The sequence below is a fragment of the Stomoxys calcitrans genome, chromosome 5 (assembly GCF_963082655.1).
Source record: "Stomoxys calcitrans chromosome 5, idStoCalc2.1, whole genome shotgun sequence".
In the NCBI taxonomy this organism is placed as follows: Eukaryota; Metazoa; Arthropoda; class Insecta; order Diptera; family Muscidae; genus Stomoxys; species Stomoxys calcitrans.
The window spans coordinates 35,242,760-35,268,509 of NC_081556.1; the positions used below are offsets into that span (position 1 = coordinate 35,242,760).

At 39.0% G+C, this 25,750-nt stretch overlaps 1 protein-coding gene and 1 long non-coding RNA gene across 2 annotated transcripts; both read left to right on the forward strand.

Annotated features, from left to right (window-relative positions):
* Positions 1-3,495: 3,495 nt before the first annotated feature.
* Positions 3,496-4,084, forward strand: LOC106089597 (uncharacterized). The gene is made up of 2 exons (XR_001221657.2): positions 3,496-3,615; positions 3,870-4,084. It is a non-coding gene; the product is annotated as an uncharacterized LOC106089597 (long non-coding RNA).
* Positions 4,085-18,826: 14,742 nt separating this feature from the next.
* On the forward strand, positions 18,827-23,137 carry LOC106089594 (maltase A3). Its single transcript, XM_013255485.2, has 6 exons — positions 18,827-19,113; positions 19,174-19,634; positions 21,648-22,100; positions 22,153-22,604; positions 22,758-22,901; positions 22,985-23,137. Exons 1-6 carry the CDS (start codon positions 18,957-18,959, stop codon positions 23,052-23,054), a joined length of 1,737 nt encoding a protein of 578 aa, XP_013110939.2. The 5' UTR covers positions 18,827-18,956; the 3' UTR covers positions 23,055-23,137.
* Positions 23,138-25,750: the final 2,613 nt, after the last annotated feature.

The window sequence follows — 25,750 nt, forward strand, 5'->3', positions numbered from 1 at the left end:
ACCTTGAAATTTTCGCAGATTGTGTAGGTTGATCTGGAAGGAAACATAGGCTATAAAATTTTTTGATAACGGAAGGGGGGCGGACCCTCCCCCCTGCCCCAAAAGTACTATCCAAAAATAAAAGTGGACTGACCGGGTTAATATGGGATTCAAATGAAAGGTATTCAAGAGTAGAGTACGAATTTCATAATAAAAGTTGAGTCCAAGTACCTGGGGGCCGCCCCAGGTACCAAAACCCCTTAAAATATGTTTATTTGACGATCATGACAATATGGGACTCAAATGAAAGGTATTCGGGAGTAGATTACGAATATGGTCAGGAAGTAGAAATAGGCTTTATAATTTATTGATAACGGAAGGGGGCGGACCCACTACCGCTTGTCCAAAAACACCACCCAAAATCAAAAGTGGACCGATAAGGACAATATGGATATCAAATGAAAAATATGCGGGAGTAGAAAACGAATCTGGCATACAAATTCATGTCGAAGTATAGGGGGTCACCCCACCCCCCAAAAACGCCCAAACGGGCACATTAGCCAATCACAGATAAATGAAAACGGCAGAACCTATTATCTTGGAATTTTCGCACGCTTTGTAGGTTGGTCTGGAAGGAAACATAGGTTATATAATTTTTCGGTATCGGAAGGGGTACCCTCCCCCTTATGCCAAAAATACAAGCCAAAATCAAAAGTTGACCGATCGGGACAATATAGGTATCAAATAAAGGATATTGGAGAGTAGAATACGAATATGGTATCAAAATTTGAATGTAAGTACCAATTGGACGTTCATTTCAATATGGGGCTCAAATGAGAGGTATTCGGAAGTAGATTTCGAATCAGGCATACAAAATCATATCGAAGTATAAGGGGTCACACCACCCCATTATGACTATATGATACTGGGCTGAACTGATTATCTTAAAATTTTCATAGATTATGTATGCTTGTCTGGGAAGGAAACATATTCTATATAATTTTAAGACGGGTGGAGGTGGACCCTCCCCCTTACCGCAAAAACGCCACCCATATCCGAAAGTGGTCCGATGGACACAATAAGGGTATCAAATGAAAGGTATTGGAAGCCAGAAAACTAATATGGTATTAAAATTTGGGTCCAAGTACCCAGTATTGGGGTATGGCCTAAAGCACTCCTTAAACTGAACTTCATTTCCGTTGGCAATAAAGAACGAATTTTATATATAATTTCAGTGCAAAGTGCCGCTGGCCGCCCCAACGCCATAACACCCTCCAAACTGTTGATATTAAACGGCCATGCCAATATAGGGCTCAAATTAAGGAGACTCGGAAGTGCAGCACGAATTTAATATCCATATTGATATCCGAAATGCCTGAGGTGCCATCCCCCCTAAGGAGAACATTACCCTTAGGAAGAGCATTACCACCAGGAACCTCACACTTTAATGAGTGCTTTCCGATTCAAGTTTAAACTCAATGAGAAGGGACCTATTTTTATAGTCGAGTCCGAACGGAGTGCCGCAGTGCGACACCTCTTTGGTGAAAAAATTTTTAAATGGCCATGCATGGCATTGTATCTCGCAAATGTCGCCAACATTAAGAGGGGATAAACATCGCTTTGTCCGATGTTCTCGCCAGGATTCGAACGCGTTCAGCGTCATAGGCTACAATGGCACGAATTCGATATCCGCATTCAGAGCGGAGTGTACCCACCCTAAAAAGATATTAGAGAGTTAAAGAAGGCGCAGCGGAGTGGGCCCGGTTCGGCTGGTAGTATAAATGAATCTATCTGGGCGGCATTTGGTGCAGTTGTTCGAGGACATAAATGTACTCTTGGTACAAAATTGCAGCCAAAGCGGATATGAATAGAGGCTGAAAAAGTCAAATCGGGAGACCGGTTATAAAGGAGAAATATTTATTTATGAATGGAAATGGGGCGATATACATATATGGCAGCTATATATAAATCTGAACCGATTTCTATGAAATTCACTAGTACTATTACGAGTCAGAAGAAAATTTTTTCTGGCAAATTTTGAAAGAATAATCAAATTTCGAGAGTATCCTTAAATTTCGAGAGAATCAGAATCACTTCCTGATTCGATTTAGCTATGTCCAATGTCCAATTTTCATCCGATCATCTTCAAATTTGGCACGGGCATGTTTTTCCGTCTAGAGACGAAGTCTTTTGAAATTGGAAAAAAATCGGTTCAGATTTGGATATAGCCCCCATATATGTTCGTCCGATTTGCTATAATACTGCAATAAAATGATCAATTATTAATCGATTCTCTCCAAGTTTGGCAGGAAAAATTTTCTCATGACCATCGATATTACTGGTGAATTTCATGGAAATTGGTTTAGATTTGGATTTGGCTCCCATATATATATTTGTCCGATTTGAAGTAATAATGCAATAAAATGGTCATTTGTTAACCGGTTTTCTCGAAATTTGGCAGGAGGGATTTTCTTATGACTCCTAATATTACTGGTTAATATCATTAAAATCGGTTCAAACTTAGATATAGCTGCCATATATCGATACCGCCCGATTTTCACTCCATGAGCCATTGCAAGCGCATTTATTGACCATTCTCTCCAAAGATTTTGTACAACGCTTTCCTTGACAACTATCACAATAGCTGAGAAATTTTCTCGAAATCGGTTCAGACTTAGGTGTATCTTCCCTCAGTTCTCACTTGTCGACCGTGAAGATATATGCTCGAAATTTGATACGAATTGTTCAATAACCCATATGAAAGCATCCGCCGAGGTCCATCAATATTGGTACAGAATAAGATATAGTTCCCACTCTGTACTCATAGTATAGAAGTAGGGTATTATAAAGTCGACACAGCCCAGACACAGCCCAGACACAGCACAGACTTTTGCCTTTTCTTTCTGGTTTTACCTACAAAAACATGCCGTAGAAAAAACTTGACAAATGCAATACATGGTGGAGGGTATATAAAATTTGGTTCGGCGGATCTAAGTAAGTATTTACTTGTTCTTTCTTTTTTCGGATTCTTGAAAAGTAAATTTCCTTGAGCCACTGTACACATATATTTTGTAAAATTGCCTCAATTGCAATGATCAATAAAATGATTGTTTTATTTTTCTTTGTTTGTACTTTCACTTGTTCATTGAGAAAACTCAGAAATTTAATGAGGGTATGTGCCTATAAATTCAATGAGCATGACAAATGGAATAGACCATGAAAGGAAATTTTCATATGAAAAATGCGACGACCTTAATAAAACTTCTTATTAAAAACAAAATATACTTATATATTTTTTATTTTATTTAAAACTGAAATTTTAATTAGTACATACAGAGAATTGTCTAGAAAAATCCCTTATCACAGTTGTCCATGCCCATGCAATACAAAGTTTTATGAAAAAAAACGTTCAACCACTGCATATCTTTTGTCATGCGGTTGCTTTCAAAAAGCTATTCACACATTTTGTAATTAATGTTCCACATTAACATTAAATTTTCATAAATATAAGGCAACCTAAAAGTTTTGGTTTACTAGTGTAGAAAATTTCGGATTACAAAGAACACCCATTGTGAAACAAAATGTTCAAAAAATTGTTTAAAAAATCCTTAAGCGCAGCGAAACCCATTAAAGAAAGTAAGAAGTATTCGAACCTGTTGTTATTTTAAGTTTTTTTGTTATTGTCCTACAAATTAAACCTTGAGCTGAACATATAGTGTTCTTGTTTCACAAATCTTGTAATCAAAGATTACTAAATTTTATTTACAGGCATGAAATGAAATTTAAATTTTGTAGGAGACCCTATCATAAGAAATTGAAAACCAGATAAATATCTTATAGCTGCAAATTTTTTAATTTTAATATTTTTTTTCATTCACTCTTTTTTGTAGAACAAATACTGCAATATACCATTGCCAAGAAGAAGTGTCAGTGTAAACCCAAAGAATGCCGTTGTTCCACCAAGCAAACGCAAAAACTAAAAGTGCTGACAAAACAGAGGATACCCATGTACTTGGATGGCATTTCAGTTTAATTAGATTATATTTCGTTAACTCAGATTTAGAAGTAAATAAAAAGTGTAAGAGATTTCAATGAAAAGAAGAAATCTTACGTATTATTTTAATATTGAAGAAAGCATTACGAGATTAAAATACAGAATTTTGGAGGGCAAGAGGGGTTCTTAATGGGAAGATATTGTTTAATAGTACCATAACAGATATGTATGTGCTACCAAAAGGCAAGTATGATTGGTTTTTTATGGAAGCTATATCAGGTTATAGACCGTACTTGCCACTGTAGTTGGAAATCGTCACACAACACTATGTGAAAAATGTCAGCCAAATCGGGCAACAAAAGCAGTTCCTATGGGCTCAAGAAGTCAAATCGAAGGAACACTTTCTTTAGGAGGAGCTATCTTATATATATAATTCAATTTGTGTTTGTTTGTTTGTCGGTTAGTTGGTTCGTTCCGTATAGACTTAAAAACGGCAGAACTCTTGAAATTTTCGCAGATTGTGTAGGATGGTCTAGAAGGAAACATAGGCTATATAATTTTTTAATATCGGGAGGGGGGCGGACCCTCCCCCTTACCCCAAAAGTACTACCCAAAAATAAAAAGATCGATCGGGATAATTAGAATTCAAATGAAAGGTATTCAAGAGTAGAGTACGAATTTCATAAAAAGTTGGTTCCAAGTATCTGGCGGGCCACCCCAGCCCCAAAACCCCTTAAAATAGGTTTATTTGACGATCATGGCAATAAGGGACTAAAATGAGAGGCATTCGGGAGTAGATTAAAAGTATGGTCAGGAAGAAGAAATATGCTTTATAATTTGTTGATATCGGAAGGGGGCGGACCCTCCCCCGTTATCCCAAAAACACCACCCAAAATCAAAAATGGACCGGTATTGAAAATCGGGTCCAAGCACGCAGGGAGTCGCTCTAACCAAAAAATGTCTAAAAATAGAAAAATTCGTCGTCCATATCAATATGGGGCTTAAATGAAAGGTATTCGGGAGTAGATTACGAATCTGGCATACATAATCAGTTCGAATCAGTCAGTTTCGGGACAAAGACCCTGGGGTCCACGCCACCTTCAAACACAACTTATTTACCGATCATGCCATTATGGGACTCATACGAAATGTTTCTGAAAGTAGAGCACGAATCTTATATTTACTTTAATGGCCAAGTGAGCACCCCCGAAATACCCTCTAAACCCGAAATATTTGCCAATACAGTAATATGGGGCTCAAAACAAAGGCATTTGGGAGTAGAGTAAAAATTTGCCCAGGAACCGTGCAAGGGTAAACTTTTCATACATCAATGAATGCTTTCCGATTCAAGTTGAGTTTATCAACGATAAGGGGCCTTTTATAGCCGAGTCCGTATGATGTGCCGCAGTGCGACACCTCATTGGGACAATTTTTTACATGACAATGCATGGTATGGTACCTCGCAAATGTCGCCAGCATTAAGAGGGGATAACCACCGATTTAAATTTTGTCCGAAGTTCCGCCAGGATTCGAACGCAAGCGTTCAGCGTCATAGGCAGACATAGGCTATAGTAGCACGATATCCACATTCAGGGCGAAGTGTCCCCACCCTAAATAGATATTAGAGAGTTAAAGAAGGCGCAGAGGTGTGGGCCCTGTATATTTAGTATGCAAATGTTAACCAATATTTGTACTCCCCTAGCTGTACTAGGCTATAGGCCGATTCAGATCATATTTGACACGTATGTTGAAAGTCATGTTGTACAAATTTCACCCAAATCAGATCGGATTACATGACAGCTATATCTGATTATACACCGATTTTACCCATATTTGGCACAGTTGTTGAAAATCATAACAAAACATCTCGTGCAAAATGTCAGCCAAATCGGATAAGAATTGCGTCTTCTAGTGGCTCAAGAAATCAAGATCCAAGATCGGTTTATGTGGCAGCTATATCAAGTTATGGATCGATTTGAACCATATTTAGCAGAGTTGTTGAAAGTCAAAACAAAAAATTTCATGCAAAATTTCAGCCGAATTGGATAAGAATTGCGCCCTCTAGTGGCTCAAGAAGTCAATATCCATGATTGGTTTATATGACAGCTATATCAGGTTATGGACCGATTTAAACCATACTTGGCATAGAAGTTTGGAAGTGATACCAAAACACCGCGTGCAAAATTTCAATCAAATCTGACTGAAATTGCGCCCTCTATTGGCTCAAGAAGTCAAGACCCAAGATGGGTTTATATGGCAGCTATATCAAAACATGGACCTATATGGCCCATTTACAATCCCAACCGACCTACACCGACCATCAAAAATATATATACTTTATGCGGTCTGAGACGAATATTTCGAGGGGTTGCAAACAGAATGACGAATTTAGGGGTTGCAAACAGAATGACGAACCCCATCCTTCGGGGGTGGGTATGAAAAAACTTCCCATACCAACAACAACGACAACCCCCCTCCCCCCATCCAAACATTTAACCATTGATAACAATTCCCCAAAACATATTCGTCGGCGAATCTCAACCGCACACATTAAATTTCCATGCTGAGTTAATAATCACTATAGATTTACAATCGGTCTTGCGTTTGTCGTTATCACACATCAATGCTCTTGATATTCAGCGTAAACACACAATTGCAATGCTTGCTACTCATTCACAATTGCATTGACTTTGCTTTGTTGACTCATGTGGTAGAGAGAGGGCTTTATTGTTTTTGCACATTATTTATGTGCTCGATTTTCAAAATGTTTATTATTTATGTTTACTCTTTATCAGCGGCCAAACAAAACAAATTCAATTGTGTTGAGAATTGAGATCGGTATGATAAAGCTAAGGGAATGTAGTGGAAATGAAACCTAAGCTATAAATACGGTATGAGACTCATTGACATTAGTGTTGTTGCATTTGTTGTAACACTGACCTAATCACTGAACACTAAGTGGGCTGGCTAGCATTTTCTTTTCAATTTTAAATTGAAGTTTAACAGCGAGAGAGAGAGCGGAGAGAACGACACAGAGTGTTGTCATAGGTGTTTTCAGTTGTAACATGTTGATGGTTGACGACCTAACGGCATGGATTATTGTTTATATAGACGAAGAATTAAATGCAACTCTTTGAGGAAAATTATTGAAGACGATATGTTTCTATGTTTGATATGACATTTGGGGTAGGTATTCTGTAAAATTGTAAATGAGAAATTAAAATGTTTTTTTAGGCTTATGACAAAAAAGCAGCACAATTAGTGTGCTACTATGGCAGAATTGTTGGTACAGAATATTTTCTGCAAATATATGTCAGTAAATAAGGATAATTTGTTGAAGTTTTATACAACTAAAAACAGAGTACCCTGCTTTAATCCACATTGTTGTGTATCATACCTATAAACTAAATTAATTTTTGAATATTGCAGGCTATAAAAACCTTTCTACTCGGTAATTTATTTACATCAATTTGTGTTTGTTTGTGTGTTCCTTATAGACCCCGAAACGACTGAACCGATTTTCTCGAAATTTTCACAGATGGTGCATAATGACCCCATGTTGCAAATACGGTACTACATTTTTTGATATTTAAAGGGGGGCGGACCCTCCCCCTTGTGCAATTTAAGCGAAATTTCGTGTGATCTCATATAGAACCCTAAAAATAAAAATTTGGTGTCCAAATTTCGGATGGGGTACCTAGGGGGGCCGCCCCACTCCAAAACCTACCAAACAGATATTAAGACCAATCACGACAATATGGGACTCAAATGAAAGGTATTTAGGATAGGAAAACGTACCCGATATCCAATTGTCGGACCAAGTGATAGGGGGACCACCACAACCCCCAAAACTCCCCTAAATCGGATATATTTACGGACCATGGCAATATGGGATTAAAATAAAAGGTATTTGCGAGTAGAATACGAATCTAATTTCCAAATGTGGGGCCACCTTTCTGGGGTTCCACCCCTTCCCCAAAACACCCCCCAAATAGGACTTATTTACTGATCATGGCAATATGGGGCTTACAAAAAAGGTATTTGAGTGTAGAATACGAATCTGATATTCAAATATGGGACCAATTGTTTTGGGGGCCGCTTCTCCCCAAAAACATCCCCCAAGGGGGACAAATTTACGACCATAGCAAAATGTGGATCTAATGAAAGGTCTTTGGGAGTAAAGCTCGAATCTGGTATCAATATTCGGGAAAAGTGTCTATGGGGCCACCCCATTCCCAAAACGCCAACCAAATAGGAGGTATTTGCTGACTATTGCAATATAAGGCTCAAATAAGAAGGTTTTTAGAGTAGAACACAAAGGCGATAAATATTTTCAAGGCCAACTCACTGAGTGGCCGCCCATCCCCCCCCCCCCCAAAAAAAAAAAAAAAAACACCCTCCAAGCCGGTCATGTTTGCCAACTATTGAAATATGGGGCTCAAATTAAAGGTATTTGGGAGTGGACCACGTATCTGATATCAAAATTGGGGACCAACTATCTAGGGGACGTCCCACCACCATAACAACCCACAAATAGGACCTATTTGCTCACCAAGACAATTTAGGTCTTAAAGAGAGTGGAACTAAATATTTATGGTTTTTAGGGCCAATACCCCAAATCGGACATATTTGCTGACTTTTGCAATAAGAAATTTAAATGCGACTAGAAAAGGAATTTTATATCCAATTTTGAGGCCAATGGCAATATGGGGTTCAAATAAATGATATATAGATATATACGAGAATAGAGCACGTTGCTGATATATTTTCTGGGCTTAGTGTTTAGGGGACCCAAAACACCTCTAAATCGGGCATATTTATCGTCCATGTTAATGTGGATTTTAAATGAAAGTTTTTGAGGGGCTGAGTAAGGATTGATACCCACTTTCGGGACCAATTTTCTGGGGGTCTACCCCTTTCCCAAAATACCCACAAACACCAATTTTTACTGACCATCGTAATATGGAACTCCCCTTAAACCAATGGCAATATGGGGTTTAAATAAATGGTATTTGAGAGAAGAGCACGATGGTAATATTTTTCGGGGTCAAGAGTCTGGGGAACCACCTCACCCCCGAAAACCCCCTAAATCAGACATCATGAGAATATCGGGCTGAAATAAAGTATTTTAAGGATGGAGTACACCTTACATCTAAACTTAAATTCGTAGACCAATAAAGATTATATGGGATCCAGATAAAGGCACTTATATTGTTAAAGGCATTTACATTGAAATACCATGCTATTTTCGTAGCATGGTATTTCACTAAAACCTCTTTAATTGTAGAAAATAAATATTCAGCGGAAACTTTTGCTCCATATAAAGTAAAAGAAGGCGAAGCTGAGCGGGCCCGGTTCAGCTAGTTATATATAAACAAGTAAGAAGGCGTTAAGGTCGGCCGGGCCGAACTTTGGATACCCACCACCTCGGGTATATATGAAAACCACAGTTCATCAAAATCCAGTGAAAAATGCATACCTTATGCCCCATAGCAGCTCTATAGATATCATCCGATTTAGACCAAATGCTTATAAGTACAAGTCATTGTTCAACCGAGAGATCGGTCTATATGGCAGCTATATCCAAATCTGGACCGATCTGAGCCAAATTGAAGACAAATATCGAAGGGCCCAACACAAGTCATTGTCCCAAATTTCGGCGACATCGGACAATAAATGCGCTTTTTATGAGCCCAAAACCTTAAATCGAGAAATCGGTCTATATGGCAGCTATATCCAAATCTGAACCGATCAGGGCCAAATAGAAGAAAGATGTCGAAGGGCCGAAGGCAAATCATTGTCCCAAATTTCAGCAAAATCGGATAATAAATGTGACTTTTATGGGCCTAAGACCATAAATCGGAGGATCGGTCTATATGGCAGCTATATCCAAATTTGGACCGATCTGAGCCAAATTGACGAAGAATGTTGAAGGACCTAACATAACTCACTGTGCTAAATTTCATCCAAATCGGATATAAAATGTGGCTTTTATGGGCCCAAAACCATAAATCGGAGGATCGGTCTATATGGCAGATATATCCAAATTTAGACCGATCTGGGCCAAATTAACGAAGCATGTCGAAGGGCTCAATGCAACTCACTGTCCCAAATTTCAGCAAAATCGGATAATAAATGTGGCTTTTATGGGCCTAAGACCATAAATCAGAGGATCGGTCTATATGGCAGCTATATCCAAATTTGGACCGATCTGGGCAAAATTGACGAAGGATGTCGAAGGGCTCAACGCAACTCACTGTCCCAAATTTCAGCAAAATCGGATAATAAATGTGGCTTTTATGGGCCTAAGACCCTTAATCGGCGGATCGGTCTATATGGGGGCTATATCAAGATATAGTCCGATATAGCCCATCTTCGAACTTAACCTGCTTATGGACAAAAAAAGAATATGTGGAAAATTTCAGCTCAATATCTCAATTTTTAAAGACTGTAGCGTGATTTCAACAGACAGACGGACAGACGGACGGACATGTCTAGATCGTCTTAGATTTTCACGCTGATCAAGAATATATATACTTTATAGGGTCGGAAATGGATATTTCGATGTGTTGCAAACGGAATGACAAAATGAATGTACCCCCATCCTTCGGTGGTGGGTATAAAAACAATTAAAAGCGTGCTAAGTTCGGCCGGGCCGAACCTTATATACCCTCCACCATGGATCGTATTTGTCGAGTTCTTTTCTCGGCATCTCTTCTTAGGCAAAAAAGGATATAAGAAAAGAGTTGCTCTGCTATTAAAACGATATCAAGGTATGGTCCGGTTCGGACGACAACTAAATTATATGTTGGAGACCTGTGTAAAATTTCAGCCAATTCGTATAAGAATTGCGCCCATTGGGGGCTCACGAAGTAAAATAGAGAAAACGATTTATATGGGATCTGTATCGGGCTATAGACTGATTCAGACCATAATAAACACGTTTGTTGATGGTCATGAGAGGATCCGTCGTACAAAATTTCAGGCATATCGGATAATAAGTGCGACCTCTAGGGGTCAAGAAGTCAAGATCCCAGATCGGTTTATATGGCAGCTATATCAGGTTATGAACCGATTTGAACCTTATTTGACACAGTTGTTAAAAGTAAAAATAAGTCATGCCAAATTTCAGCCAAATAGAATAGGAATTGCTCCCTGTAGAAGCTCAAGAAGTCAAATCCCCAGATATGTTTATATGACAGCTATATCAGGTTATGGACCGATTTCAACCATACTTGGCAGAGTTGTTGGATATCATAACGAAATACTTCGTGCAAAAATTCATTCAAATCGGATAAGAATTGTGCCCTCTAGAGGCTCAAGAAGTCAAGACCCAAGATCGGTTTATATGACAGCTACATCAGGTTATGGACCGATTTGAACCATACTTGGCACAGTTGTTGTATATAATAACAAAACACGTCGTGCAAAATTTCATTTCAATCGGATAAGAATTGCGCACTCTAGAGGCTCAAGAAGTCAAGACCCAAGATCGGTTTATATGGCAGCTATATCAGGTTATGGACCGATTTCAACCATACTTGGCACAGTTGTTGGATATCATAGCAAAACACGTAGTGCCAAATTTCATTCTGATCGGATAAGAATTGCGCACGCTAGAGGCTCAAGAAATCAAGACCCAAGATCGGTTTATATGGCAGCTATATCAGGTTATGGACTGATTTGAACGATACTTGGCACAGTTGTTGGATATCATAACAAAACACGTCGTGCAAAATTTCATTCCAATCGGATAAGAATTGCGCACTCTAGAGGCTCAAGAAGTCAAGACCCAAGATCGTTTTATATGGCAGCTATATCAAAACATGGACCGATATGGCCCATTTACAATACCAACCGACCTACACTAATAAGAAGTATTTGTGCAAAATTTCAAGCGGCTAGCATTACTCCTTCGGAAGTTAGCGTGCTTTCGACAGACAGACGGACGGACGGACGGACGGACGGACAGACGGACGGACATGGCTAGATCGACATAAAATGTCGCGACGATCAAGAATATATATACTTTATGGGGTCTCAGACGAATATTTCGAGTAGTTACAAACAGAATGACGAAATTAGTATACCCCCCATCTTATGGTGGCGGGTATAAAAAGGATTAAAGAAAAGATTTGGATATAAGATTTCTGCTATTAGAGCGATATCAAGATATGGTCCGGTTTGGACCACAATTAAATTATATGTTGGAGACCTGTGTAAAATGTCAGCCAATTCGAATAAGAATTGCGCCCTTTGTGAGCTCAAGAAGTAACATAGAGAGACCGATTTATATGGGAGCTGTATGGGGCTATAGGCCGATTCAGACCATAATAAACACGTATGTTGATGGTCATGAAAGAATCCGTCGTACAAAATTTCAGGCAGATCGGATAATAATTATATATATTATATGGCGGCTGTATCAGGTTATGAACCGATTTCAACCATACTTGGCACAGTTGTCGGATATCATAACAAAATACTTCGTGCAAAAATTCATTCAAATCGGATAAGAATTGCGCCCTCTAGATGCTCAAGAAGTCAAGACTCAAGATCGGTTTATATGGCGGCTATATCAGGTTATATACCGATTTGAACCATACTTGGCACAGTTATTGGATATCAGAATAAAATACGTCGTGCAAAATTTCATTCAAATCGGATAAGAATTGCGCACTCAAGAAGTCAAGACCCAAGATCGGTTTATATGGCAGCTATATCAAAACATGGACCAATATGGCCCATTTACAATACCAACCGATCTACACTAATAAGAAGTATTTGTGCAAAATTTCAAGTGGCTAGCTTTACTCCTTCGGAAGTTAGCGTGCTTTTGACAGACAGGCGAACGGACGGACATGGCTAGATCGACTTTAAATGACATAACGATCAAGAATGTATATACTTTATGGGGTCTCAGACGAATATTTCGAGTAGTTACAAACAGAATTACGAAATTAGTATACCCCCATCCTATGGTGGAGGGTATAATAGTGATATTTTGTTCAAGTTTTCTATTGGGTTGCCCAAAAAGTAATTGCGGATTTTTCATATAGTCGGCGTTGACAAATTTTTTCAACGGCTTGTGACTCTGTAATTGCATTCTTTCTTCTGTCAGTTATCAGCTGTATTTTTAGCTTGCTTTAGAAAGAAAGTGTAAAAAAAGTATATATGATTAAAGTTCATTCTAAGTTTTATTAAAAATGCATTTACTTTCTTTTATAAAATCCGCAATTACTTTTTGGGCAATCCAATACTATTCCGAAAGCAGAACATAAAACCCTGCTAAGGAGGGGAGATGGTAGACTCCTAACCGATTCAAGCTAGGTTTTATGCGGTGGTTTTATTCATAAAAAAGTTTTACCACAATTTAATAAAAGAAAATCATCCATTCTTTATCACTTAGATATTTATGGGGTACTTCAAAACCAAAGCTTCTGTGACAGGCACAGCTATCTTATTACTCGAAGCCTTATCGCTATTCAACAGTAAAGAAACGCAAAAATAGTCTAACTGTACAATATTAGAAAAAACGCTCATGCCAAATCTAGAATGGATTTCTGCAGCTCCTTGGAAGATACACCCACATATAGCCTAGACCGAAAATTCTAGCCTCATCACCTATTACAATAGGGCGTAATCAAAATTCGAAGAATTTATGGACAAATATCGTGCATGGTCCATACCACAGGATCATGGGAAATAAGATGTCTCCTAGTTCCAACCGTCCAATCAGAACTATTAAAAGAGCCTTATTATCGGGAATGTTCATATCCTCTAATTCGGACAAGTTATTAAAAGAATAAAAACCTAAAGTGGAACTTATTCCTCCTACTTGACGTCCTCCCAGCTTCTGCAGAATTCGTTGCTTGCAACCTTCCCATCTGGGATCCTAAGATGAAAGTTACTTTTTCGGAAGTGGATACAAGTTTCCTATGGCGGCACTAATCTCCTTGGTTGGTGAAAGATTATTGCCCATAATCACAAAACTTAAAGCAGCGTTAAAGTAGTCTTATTTGACAGATTTCCTTTTTAAAACTGTCAAATAAGCCTACTATAAAACTGTTTTAAGTTTTGTGAGTACGGGTGTATGAATTTACCGAAATCTCTTAATATCTGGGTGTTTTACTGGACACAAAGTTAAACTTCAAATCCAACGTTTTCGTAAGAGGGTAAAAGGCAACTCGTGATGTTTAAACTGAATTTCATGAACTGGCTGGATACTGCAGTTGTTTGACCTATAACACCTTGTTGTTGTTGTAGCAGTGTGTTGTACACTGAGGCAGCAGCCCTTGCCGATGAATGATTCCATCGGGTCAATATGTTACCATAACATATTGCGGTCTGGTAGCCGATAATTCAACAATCCTTGTACTCATACTCAGGTTAGGTATGGTTGAAAAGAGGGTGAGGATATTTATATGCCTTATGCCACCTTAGCCAGTAATCGGCTTAGGTTCATACCACGCCCCTAAGTCGGTTCATGTCTTGTATTGTGTCCCCACCTAAGTGCCGATGTCTGTTAACAGCACAAACAGGACAATGACATAAGAAATGCTACAACATCTCTCAATATTCCCCACTTGTTCTGCACATGCTATCACTTCCCGCACCGATTTTGCATAAGTAAGCTGGTAGTTCTATATGTCCTGTTATGACACCGAAAGCTATATTGACCTCCATCTTACTTCCTTTCGGCAGTAGCCTCGACTTCTCACGATCTGGATTGCCCCATAGGATTTTCGAAGTCCTACCGACCGTTTCGCTGTTCCACAATGTTGCATGCGCTTTCGTAGCCCACGTCCTTAACTCGGACTGCATCGTCCCGAAAGGCTTCGGGTTAACCAAGTTTATTGACGACAGTCCTCTGGCCTTCACTGACAAATCGTCTGCTCTTTCATTCCCCTTAATCCGCTACGACCCGGCACCATCCTCAGACAAGGCGCTAATCTCCTTTTTTACATTCTAAAACTCCGTTTACTGTCCATAAAGATATTCACACTTGAAGTCCTCGCGTTAACATCAACTCACACATTCCGCGATCGCTCGGATCTCCGCCTGCAGGACCGTATTATGGTCATGTAGTCAGTAATAAATCTCAGTCCCTGGGTTCTAAATGTAGGCCCAAACCCACTTTGTCCTCTAGCGTCTATCCATCCATGTACCATGAGTTTCCAGTCAATACCAGAGTTTAGCCAATCCAAGACATTGTCGTCTCAGGTATTGGATCCAAAACCTCTTCCATTCATTCCAGGTCTTCCTACCATCGCCTCGATTATACCGCAATGGTGAGACCTGCTTCTATCTTCTATTTATTTGTTAATTTCTCTCATAGCCTTAAGTTTCAAGGCCGCAGTGGCTGCTTCGCAATTAATGTGTATATCTATGGGTCGGATATCTATAATAGTCTCCAGTGCCCTAGTGGGCGTGGTTCTCATCGCTCCTTCTATGCCAAAACAACATGTTCACTGAATCTGTTATATTTTCCTTATTTTGCTCTTATTCTCCATCGCAGTCCACTAAAATACTGAGTCGTAAGTAGTTATTGGTCTAATCCCACCTCAGTGTAGTCAGTGGACAATCATCAGATTCAGATCATAGTCTTTACAATCTTGAGTTTGTCAGTGATGGTCTCATCGTAGGCTCTCTATTCGTTAGTCAGTTCACTAAATCTGCTGTCCTGCGCTGTCTGGTGGGTCAATATTAGAATCTTTGCCCCATCTTTCCCGATCTCAAGATTTTAGTTCTTCAGCCTCTATAGAGCGCAATTCTTTATCCGATTTGCCTGAAATTTTGTACAACGTCCGAATCGGTCTTTCTGGAGGCGCAAGTAGTCAAGATCCGAGATCGGTTAAAATGGCAGCTATATTAGGTTATGAATCGATTTGAACTATATTTGGCACAGTAGTTAGAAGCCATGCAAATTTTCAGCCAAGTCGGATAAGAATTACGCCCTCTAGGGGATCAAGATTCAAGATCGGTTTATATGGCAGCTATATCAGGTTATGAACCAATTTTAACCATACTTAGCACAGTTGTTTAAAGTCATAACGCAACACGTCGGGCAAAATTTCAGCCAAATCGAATAGGAATTGCGGCCTCTAGACGCTCAAGAAGTCAAGACCCCAAGATAGGTTTATGTGATAGCAATATCAGATTAGGGACCGATTTAAACCATACCCAACTCAGTTGTTGGAAGTCAAAACAAAACACTTCATCCAATATTTCAGTCAAATCGGACAAGAATTGTGCGCCCAAGTGGCTCAAGAAGTCATGATCCAAGATCGGTTTATATGACAGCTGTATCAAACCAAGGACCATATGGCCCATTTACATTCTCAACTGACCTACACTAATGAGAAGTATTTGTGCAAAAGCGGCTAGCTTTACTCCTTCGAAAGTTAGCGTGCTTTCGACAGACAGACGGACGGACAGATGGACGAACATGGCCAGATCGACTTAAAATGTCATTACGATCAAGAAAATATATACTTTATGGGGTCTAAGACGAATATTTCGAGGAGTTACTAACAGAATGACGAAATTAGTATACCCCCATTCTATGGGGGAGGGTATAAAAAGAACTACATGGTGTAGGGTATACGAGTGTTGCCTTTTCTATTTCGGGATTGTACAATCTTTGTATTGCAATCTGCCAACTGACAGCTCTATCGTAAAGCTTGACATTTTTGAGGTGATACGTACTCAAAACTTTTTGACATACGAGCGCTATTTGTGTTATTTACTGTAACTTAAAAGATTCATCTAGCCCAAAAACAGGATTACATCGTGAACATTATCGTTCCATTATTTTTTACAACTTTCAATGTGGATTAACTCAACAACAGTGCATCGATGAACTTAATTGACGATGAAGCTCCATCAACTTGGAGTGAACTACGACCTCGGTTGAATTCACCATACCATCGATAAAGACCAGTCTCGATAAAGACCAGTCTCGATAAAGACCAGTCTTTATCGATGGTATGGTAAATTCAACCGAGGTCGTAGTTCACTCCAAGACGAAATTCGTGAAGGTCGTCTAAGATCAGTTGTTGTTGCAAAAACTATTGATGCTGTGAGCCAACAGATACTGCAAAATCGTCATGTGACCTATCGTGAGATTGAAACAACCTTAGGCATTAGAGGGACCAGCATACATTCAATATTGCATGAAAATTTGATCGTCAAAAAAATTTGTTCGCGTTACATTCCACACAAAAAGGCTCGTTTCGATTGGTCGAAAGAAATACTCCAAAAATACGAAACAACTGCATTTTTGAGCACTCAAAACATGGATTTGATGAGTCATCCGGCCTATAGTCCTGACTTGGCACCGAATGACTTCTATTTATTCCTGTAAGTAAAAAATTAAATGAGAGGTCAACGTTGTTCGACACCTGAAGAGGCGGTTGATGCATTTAGAATGCATGTTTTGGAGATAGCTCAATCAGAGTGAGTCTTTAGAGGCCGCAATACTAATCCGATTTGGCAGATTTGGCTTCTCTTATGACCTTCAACATACTTGTCTAATATGGTCCGCATCGATCAATAGCTTGGTACAGCTCCCATATAAACCGATCCACCGATTTTGCATCTTGAGCCCCTACAAGGTGCAATTCTTATCCGAATGAACTGAAATATTACACAATGACTTCTAGAATGTTCAGCATTCATTTATGGTCCAAATCGGACTTTAACTTGATATAATTCCAATAGTATAACAGTTATTATTCAATATTCTTTGTTTGCCTAAAAAAGGGATACCGCGCATAGAACTCGACAAATGCAATCCATGATGGAGGGTATATAAGATTCGGCCCGGCCGAACTTAGCACGCTCTTACTTGCTGTATTCTCTAATCCCGAAATATGAAGGGCAACTCTTGTATAAGACTATGCCCGGTCGAACCTGGCATGCTTCTCTTTTCTCCGCTCTCCTGGAGAACTGATTCTCTCTTCGGGATTGTCAGTTCTTTCCTCGACTACAATACACTCACATCTGTGGGGGGCGGACAACATGCTACGGTCCGATGCTACTATCGCAGCTGTTGGTTCTTTGAAGTCCATTAAGAACCTACTCCTGGTTTTGATTAGATCCGCCGCTCCACTGGAAACAGATGAAGATCCCCAAACGCCTAGTAGATAGTAAAATCTCAGCTATCCCTGATATCGCGAGATAGGTAGTACCAATTCCGAGATGCAGATGTTTTCTGAGCAGCAAAATAAATACACGTCCGCTCCATTCAACGGTTACTTTAAGCGACTAACGAAATCTAAAGTGCCCACATAGGCTAAAATTATTGGGTTGCCAAAAAGTAATTTTTTAAAAGAAAGTAAATGCATTTTTATTAAAACTTAGAATGAACTTTAATCAAATATACTTTTTTTAGACTTATTTTCTAAAGCAAGTTAAAAGTAACAGCTGATAACTGACAGAAGAAAGAGTGCAATTACAGAGTCACAAGCTGTGAAAAAATTTGTCAACGCCGACTATATGAAAAATCCGCTATTACTTTTTGGGCAACCCAATACATAACATCCCCTGCAAATCCTAAACCTCATAACGCTGGTTAAAATTCACGAGTCCTACACTCGCATGGAAATTTGCAAGTGAACGAAAGATAGAAAACTCAAATAACAAAATTATTTGATATAAATTTATGGTCAAACTTGGGCAATAATAAAATTCTCAAAAGTCTTGATAATAAATGAAGTGGAAAAAAATGTATAAATGCTATTTAATTTGAAACACTTCACTTACCCATGCCATTGGGTTAACGCAAAGCTAAATTAAAATTTGACTATTGCAATTTCAAAGTCAAGGGAATATAACTTTGGTTGTACTACTTCAGTTTTCTGTTATCTATATAAACAATTTAACCTTTCCCAAGGTCATTTAGAGTATAAATCGAAAAAACTCACTGGAAATCAAGCCAATTGCCATACTTTCCTGTTACGAATCACAAGACTCATATGAAATGAGGGTGCTATCGATTGTTTGTATTTTCTTAAGCTTTTTGGGCTCTACAACAATCCTAGCGGTCGAATTGAAATGGTGGCAAACTGCTTCCTTCTATCAAATCTACCCCAGATCCTTTAAGGACAGCGATGGTGATGGAATAGGCGATTTAAAGGGTAAGCTTACATACGAAGAAACGCGGTTACTTTTTTTTACATAAAATGGAATTATTTTAGGTATTACCCAAGAATTGCCCTATTTGAAAGAGTTGGGCATAACAGCCACCTGGTTGTCCCCAATTTTCACCTCACCCATGGCTGACTTTGGCTATGATGTGGCCAATCTCACTGATATAGATCCCCTCTTTGGCACCATGGAGGACTTTGAGGACTTGATTGAGAATGCCAAGGCAATTGGTATAAAGATTATTTTGGATTTTGTACCCAATCATACGAGTGATGAATGTGAATGGTTTATCAAATCTGCCGCCAGGGATCCGCAATATAAGGACTTCTATGTTTGGCATCCGGGCAGGATGGTGAATGGTGTACGTCAACCACCAACCAATTGGATTAGTTTATTCAGGGGTAGCATGTGGACTTGGCATGCGGGTCGCTACGAATATTATCTGCATCAGTTTCATGCTAAGCAACCTGATTTGAATTATCGCAATCCCAAGGTCATGGAGGCAATGAAGGTAAGGCTTAGTAAAAGGGATAGCAAAAAGGTTTGCTGTTCTTGCAGTTTTGTATCAAAAAAAAAAAAAACAAGTAAGAGTGTGCTAAGTTCGGCCGGGCCGAATCTTATATAGCCTCCAACATGGTCGCATCTGTCGAGTTCTTTGCGCTCTATCTGTTTTTAGGCAAACAAAGTATAATGTATAAGGACGAAGGAGCAGCTATTGTTGCCCAAAAAGTAATTGCGGATTTTTTAAAAGAAAGTAAATGCATTTTTAATAAAACTTAGAATGAACTTTAATCAAATATACTTTTTTTCACACTTTTTTTCTAAAGCAAGCTAAAAGTAACAGCTGATAACTGACAGAAGAAAGAATGCAATTACAGAGTCACAAGCTGTGAAAAAATTTGTTAACGCCGACTACATGAAAAATCCGCAATTACTTTTTGGGCAACCCAATTTATCAAATTATAGTCCGATTCGGAGCTCAAGAAGCGAAATCGGGAGATCGGTTTATATGGGAGCTGTATTAAGATATTGATTGATTCTGATCACATTGCACACGTATGTTGAAGGCCATGGGAGGAGCCGTTGTACAAAATTTGTGCCAAATCGGATGAGAATTGCGACCTCTAGAGGCTCAAGAAGTCAAGACTCAAGATCGGTTTATATGGCAGCTATATTAGGTTATGGACCGATGAGAACCATACTTAGCACAGTTGTTGGAAATGGTATCAAAACAATTTGTGCAAAATTTCAGTAAAATCGGATGAGAATTGCGCCCTCTAGAGGCTCAAGAATTCAAGACCCAAGATCGGTTTATATGGCAGCTATATCAGGTTATGAACCGATGATGACCATACTTCGCGTAGTTGTTGGAAATGATATCAAAACAACTTTGTGTAAAATTTCAGTCAAATCCGATGAGAATTGCGCCCTCTAGAAGCTCAAGAAGTCAAGTCCCCAGATCGGTTTATATGACCGCTATATCAGGTTATGGACCGATTTGAACCTAATTTAGCACAATTATAAGAAGTCACAGCGAAACACGTCGTGCAAAATTTCATTCCAATCGGATAAGAATTGCGCCCCCTAGAGGCTCAAGAAGTCAATACTCAATATCGGTTTATATGGCAGCTATATCAGGTTATGAACCGATTTGAACCTAACTTAGCACAGTTATTGCAAGTCATAGTAAAACACGTCATGCTAAATTTCATTCCAATCTGATAAGAATTGCGCCCTCTAGAGGCTCAAGAAATCAAGACCCAAGATCGGCTTATATGGCTGCTATATCAGATTATGGACCGATTTTAAACATACTTGGCACAAAACGAAACAAATCGTGCAAAATTTCATTCCAATCGGATAAGAATTGCGCCCTCTAGAGGCTGAAGAAGTCAAGACCCAAGATCGGTTTATATGGCAGCTATATCAAAACATGGACCGATATGGCCCATTTACAATCCCAACCGACCTACACTAAAACGAAGCATTTGTACAAAATTTCAAGCTGCTAGCTTTATTCCTCCGAAAGTTAGAAGGCTTTTAACAGACAGACGGACGGACGGACAGGCGGACGGACGTGGCTAGATCTTTATAAAATGTATCGACGATCAAGAATTTATATACTTTATGGGTTCTCAGAAGAATATTTCGAGTAGCTACAAACAGAATGACGAAATTAGTTCATCCCCCTCCTATAGTGGAGGGTATAAAAGGTCATGGATTGTAAAAATATGACACAAATTTTATACGAATTGTTTAATAACCCATCTGGAAACATCCGCCAAAGTCCATCAAAATTGGTTCAGAATTGGATATGGCGACCACTTAGTACCCATAGGGTATGTGTAAGGTATCATAAAGTCGGCAACGCCCTACTTTTGCCTTTATTTACTGATTTTTGATGCCTTTAACTTGGCGATGTCTTTAACCAATGTCTGGTTTCATCAAAAATCGTCCATCACAATTGACAAATGTTTTATATGACGTAGGTTATAAATACAAGATTTGACCTTTTTGCTTTCAGGATGTATTTCGCTTTTGGTTGCGTCGTGGTGCCTCCGGCTTCCGTGTTGATGCTGTTCCTAATGTCTTTGAGATTGCTCCCGATGCTTATGGAAATTATCCTGATGAACCCCGAAATCCCAGTGTTAACGATCCTGAAGATTACATGTACCATGAGCACATCTACACTGTCAATCAACCCGAAACCATTGATATGGTCTACCAGTTTCGTCAAGTGTTGGAAGAAATGGATGCCGAGTTGGGTGGTGATGAACGCATTATAATGACCGAGGCCTATTCTCCATTGGATATACTGATGCAGTATTATGGCAATGCAACTCATGAAGGTGCCCAGATACCTTTCAACTTTGAGTTGATCAGCTATTTGAAGAATGAGTCAAATGCCTATCACTATGATCAGTTAATCAACAATTGGTTGAATCATATGCCCAAGGGAAAGACCGCCAATTGGGTGGTAAGTGAAAAGGATCAGATTTTACTTTTTAAATTAACATTAACATCTTTAGATGGGAAATCATGATAATAGTCGTTTCCCCTCCCGTCTGGGCAGGGATCGCATTGATATTATCAACATGATGTTGCTAACTCTGCCTGGTTGCAGCATCACCTATATGGGAGAAGAAATCGGTATGACCGATGTCTGGATTAGTTGGAATGACACTGTCGATCCTCAAGCCTGTCAATCGAATCCCCAAGAATATGAGCGTTTAACGCGTGATCCACCTCGTACTCCATTTCAGTGGAATGATGAAAAGTTTGCTGGATTCACTGAGGGCTCATCCACTTGGTTACCCGTAGGTGAAAATTATAAAATGGTTAATGTGAAGAGAGAGAGGGATATAACACGCAGCCATTTGAATGTCTATAAACAGTTGCAGAGATTGAGAAAAGAACCAGTGTTTCAACAAGGCGAGAGTGAAATAAGGGCATTGAATGAAAATGTCTTGGCCATTAAGAGGTAAGGATATGGGAAAGGTCAAGGTTTGGAATGTTTAGCCAGGTTGAAACAGAATTTGTGAAAATTTAGTTTTTCAACTGTCTTTTGAAATTTTTGATTTTAATGAGGCCAACATAAGTCTCAAACCAAATTTCATTATTTTCCCTTTAATAGATCCTTAAGTGGACACCCTTCCTATGTAGTTGTTCTGAATATCAATGACAATGTGGAGTTCTTGAATTTGAATGCTGCATTTAGTGGTCTTACCCATCAAATGGAATATGTTGTGGTCACAGATAGAAGTTCCATATATGCAGGGTTGGTAGAAACAAAATTACCCCAACAGCCTTAGATTCAATATTATTATTAATCATTTAAAATGTTTTAAATTTGTTTTTCAGAGCTTTAACTTATTCGGATTCCGTTTTATTGATGCCCAAAGAAGCCATTATTTTGAAAACTGTCACATAAAATATTGGAAAATTTTTAAATAAATTAAAAAACAACCAAAACCATGTTTAAAGCAAATAAAAGCGAATTTTAAAAACCCTCCACCATGGATCGTATTTGTCAACTTCTTTGCTCGGTAGCTTTTTACATGCAAACAAAGGATAATAGATAAGAAATACTATGCTATTGGAGCTACAACGGGTTATGGATCGATTCGCGTCATCCTTGGTTTGGATGTTGGAAACCACATTGGAAGTGTTGGCGTCAATTTATAAGGGAGCTACAATAAATCAGATTATAGACCGATTAATACCATATTTAACACGTAGCTTGAAAGTTGTGGAAGTAGTTATAGTGCATTTCAGCCAAATCAGACAATAACAGCGCCATCTAGGGGCTCAATAAATAAAATCGGGAAGTTCGATTATATAAGAGCTATAACAGGTTTTAAACTGATTCAGGCTATACATAGTTTGGATAATGAAGACTATAGTGTAAGTCATTGTGCAAAATGTAAGCTAAATCGGCTAAGAATTGCGCCCTCTAGAGGTCAAGAGGCTCAGGAAGTTTAATCAGGAGATCGATTTACCTGGGAGCTATATCAGATTTCAGACCGATTCGGGCCATACTTGGCATATCTGTTGGAGGTCATCGAAAAAATCATGGTACAAAATTTTAGCCAACTCGAAAACGAATTGCGACCTCCGGAGGCTCAAGAAGTAGAGCTGGCAAACTATCGATAACCTCAACATTCGATATTTTGGTAGTTTTAATAATAAATAACGATACTATCGTTAATTTTCCATCACTTATATTTCAAACGAAATTGGGAAGCTAAAATCAGGAGATCGATTTATATAGAAACAATATCAATGCCCAGACCAAAAAAAAAGTTAATAAAGTCCGTTGGAAGTCATGAGAGAAATATTTGTACAATATATTAGCCTAATCGGATGAAAATTGCGCCCTCTATAGGCGCAATGTAGCTTAATGGATGCATTCAGTGTCGGATTATTATACCCTCCACCATAGGATGGGGATATACTATTTTCGTCATTTCGGTTTGTAACACCTCGAAATATGCGTCTGAGACCCCATAAAGTATATATATTCTTGATCGTCATGTCATTTTAAGTTGCTAGCCATGTCCGTCCATCTGTCCGTCCAAGTTTCGAAGAAGTGAAGCTAACCGCTGGAAATTTTGCACAAATACCGATTATTTACATCGGTCCATGTTTTGATATAGCTGTCATATAAACCGATCTTGGGTCTTGACTTCTTTAGCCTCTAAAGGGCGCAATACTCGTCCGATTTGGAAGACATTTTGTACAACGGCTTCTCTCATGACCTTCAACGTACGTGTCTAATATGGTCTGAATCGCTCAATAGCTTGATACAGCTCCCATCTAAACCGATCCCCCGATTTTGCTTCTTGAGCCCCTACAAGCGCAATTCTTATCCGAATGAACTGAAATTTTACACAATGACTTTTACAATTTTGAGCATTCATTTATGGTCCGAATCGAACTATAACTTGATATAGCTCAAATAGCACAACAGTTCTTATTCAATATTCGTTGTTTGCCTAAGAAGAGATACTGCGCATAGAACTCGGCAAATGCGATCCATGGTGGAGGATAAGATTCGGCCTGGCCGAACTTAGCACGCTCTTACTTTTTATACCCTCCACCATAAGATGGGGGGTAAACTAATTTCGTCATTCTGTTTGTAACTAATCGAAATATTCGTCTGAGACCCCATAAAGTATATATATTCTTGATCGTCGCGACATTTTATGTCGATCTAGCCATGTCCGTCCGTCTGTCCGTCCGTCCGTCTGTCTGTCGGAAGCACGCTAACTTCCGAAGGAGCAAGGCTAGCCGCTTGAAATTTTTCACAAATACTTCTTATTAGTGTAGGTCGGTTGGTATTGTAAATGGGCCATATCGGTCCATGTTTTGATATAGCTGCCATATAAACCGATCTTGGGTCTTGACTTCTTGAGCCTCTAGAGTGCGCAATTCTTATCCGATTGGAATGAAATTTTGCACGACGTGTTTTGCTACGATATCCAACAACTGTGCCTAGTATAGTTCAAATCGGTCCATAACCTGATATAGCTGCCATATAAATCGATCTTGGGTCTTGACTTCTTGAGCCTCTAGCGTGCGCAATTCCTATCCGATTTGGCTGAAATTTTGCATGACGTATTTTATTTTTACTTTCAACAACTGTGTCAAATAAGGTTCAACTCGGTTCATAACCTGATATAGCTGCCATATAAACCGATCTGGGATCTTGACTTCTTGAACCCTAGAGGTCGCAATTATTATTCGATATGCCTGAAATTTTGTACGACGGATCCTCTCATGACCATCAACAAACGTGTTTATTATGGTCTGAATTGGTCTATAGCCCGATACAGATCCCAATCGTTCTCTCTATTTTACTTCGTGAGCCCCAATGGGCGCAATTCTTATACGAATTGGCTGAAATTTTACACAGGTCTCCAACATATAATTTAATTGTGGTCCGAACCGGACCATATCTTGATATCGTTTTAATAGCAGAGCAACTCTTTTCTTATATCCTTTTTTGCCTAAGAAGAGATGCCGGGAAAAGAACTCGACAAATGCGATCCATGGTGGAGGGTATATGAGATTCGGCCCGGCCGAACTTAGCACGCTTTTACTTGTTTGTTTTTGTTTAATTTTGCT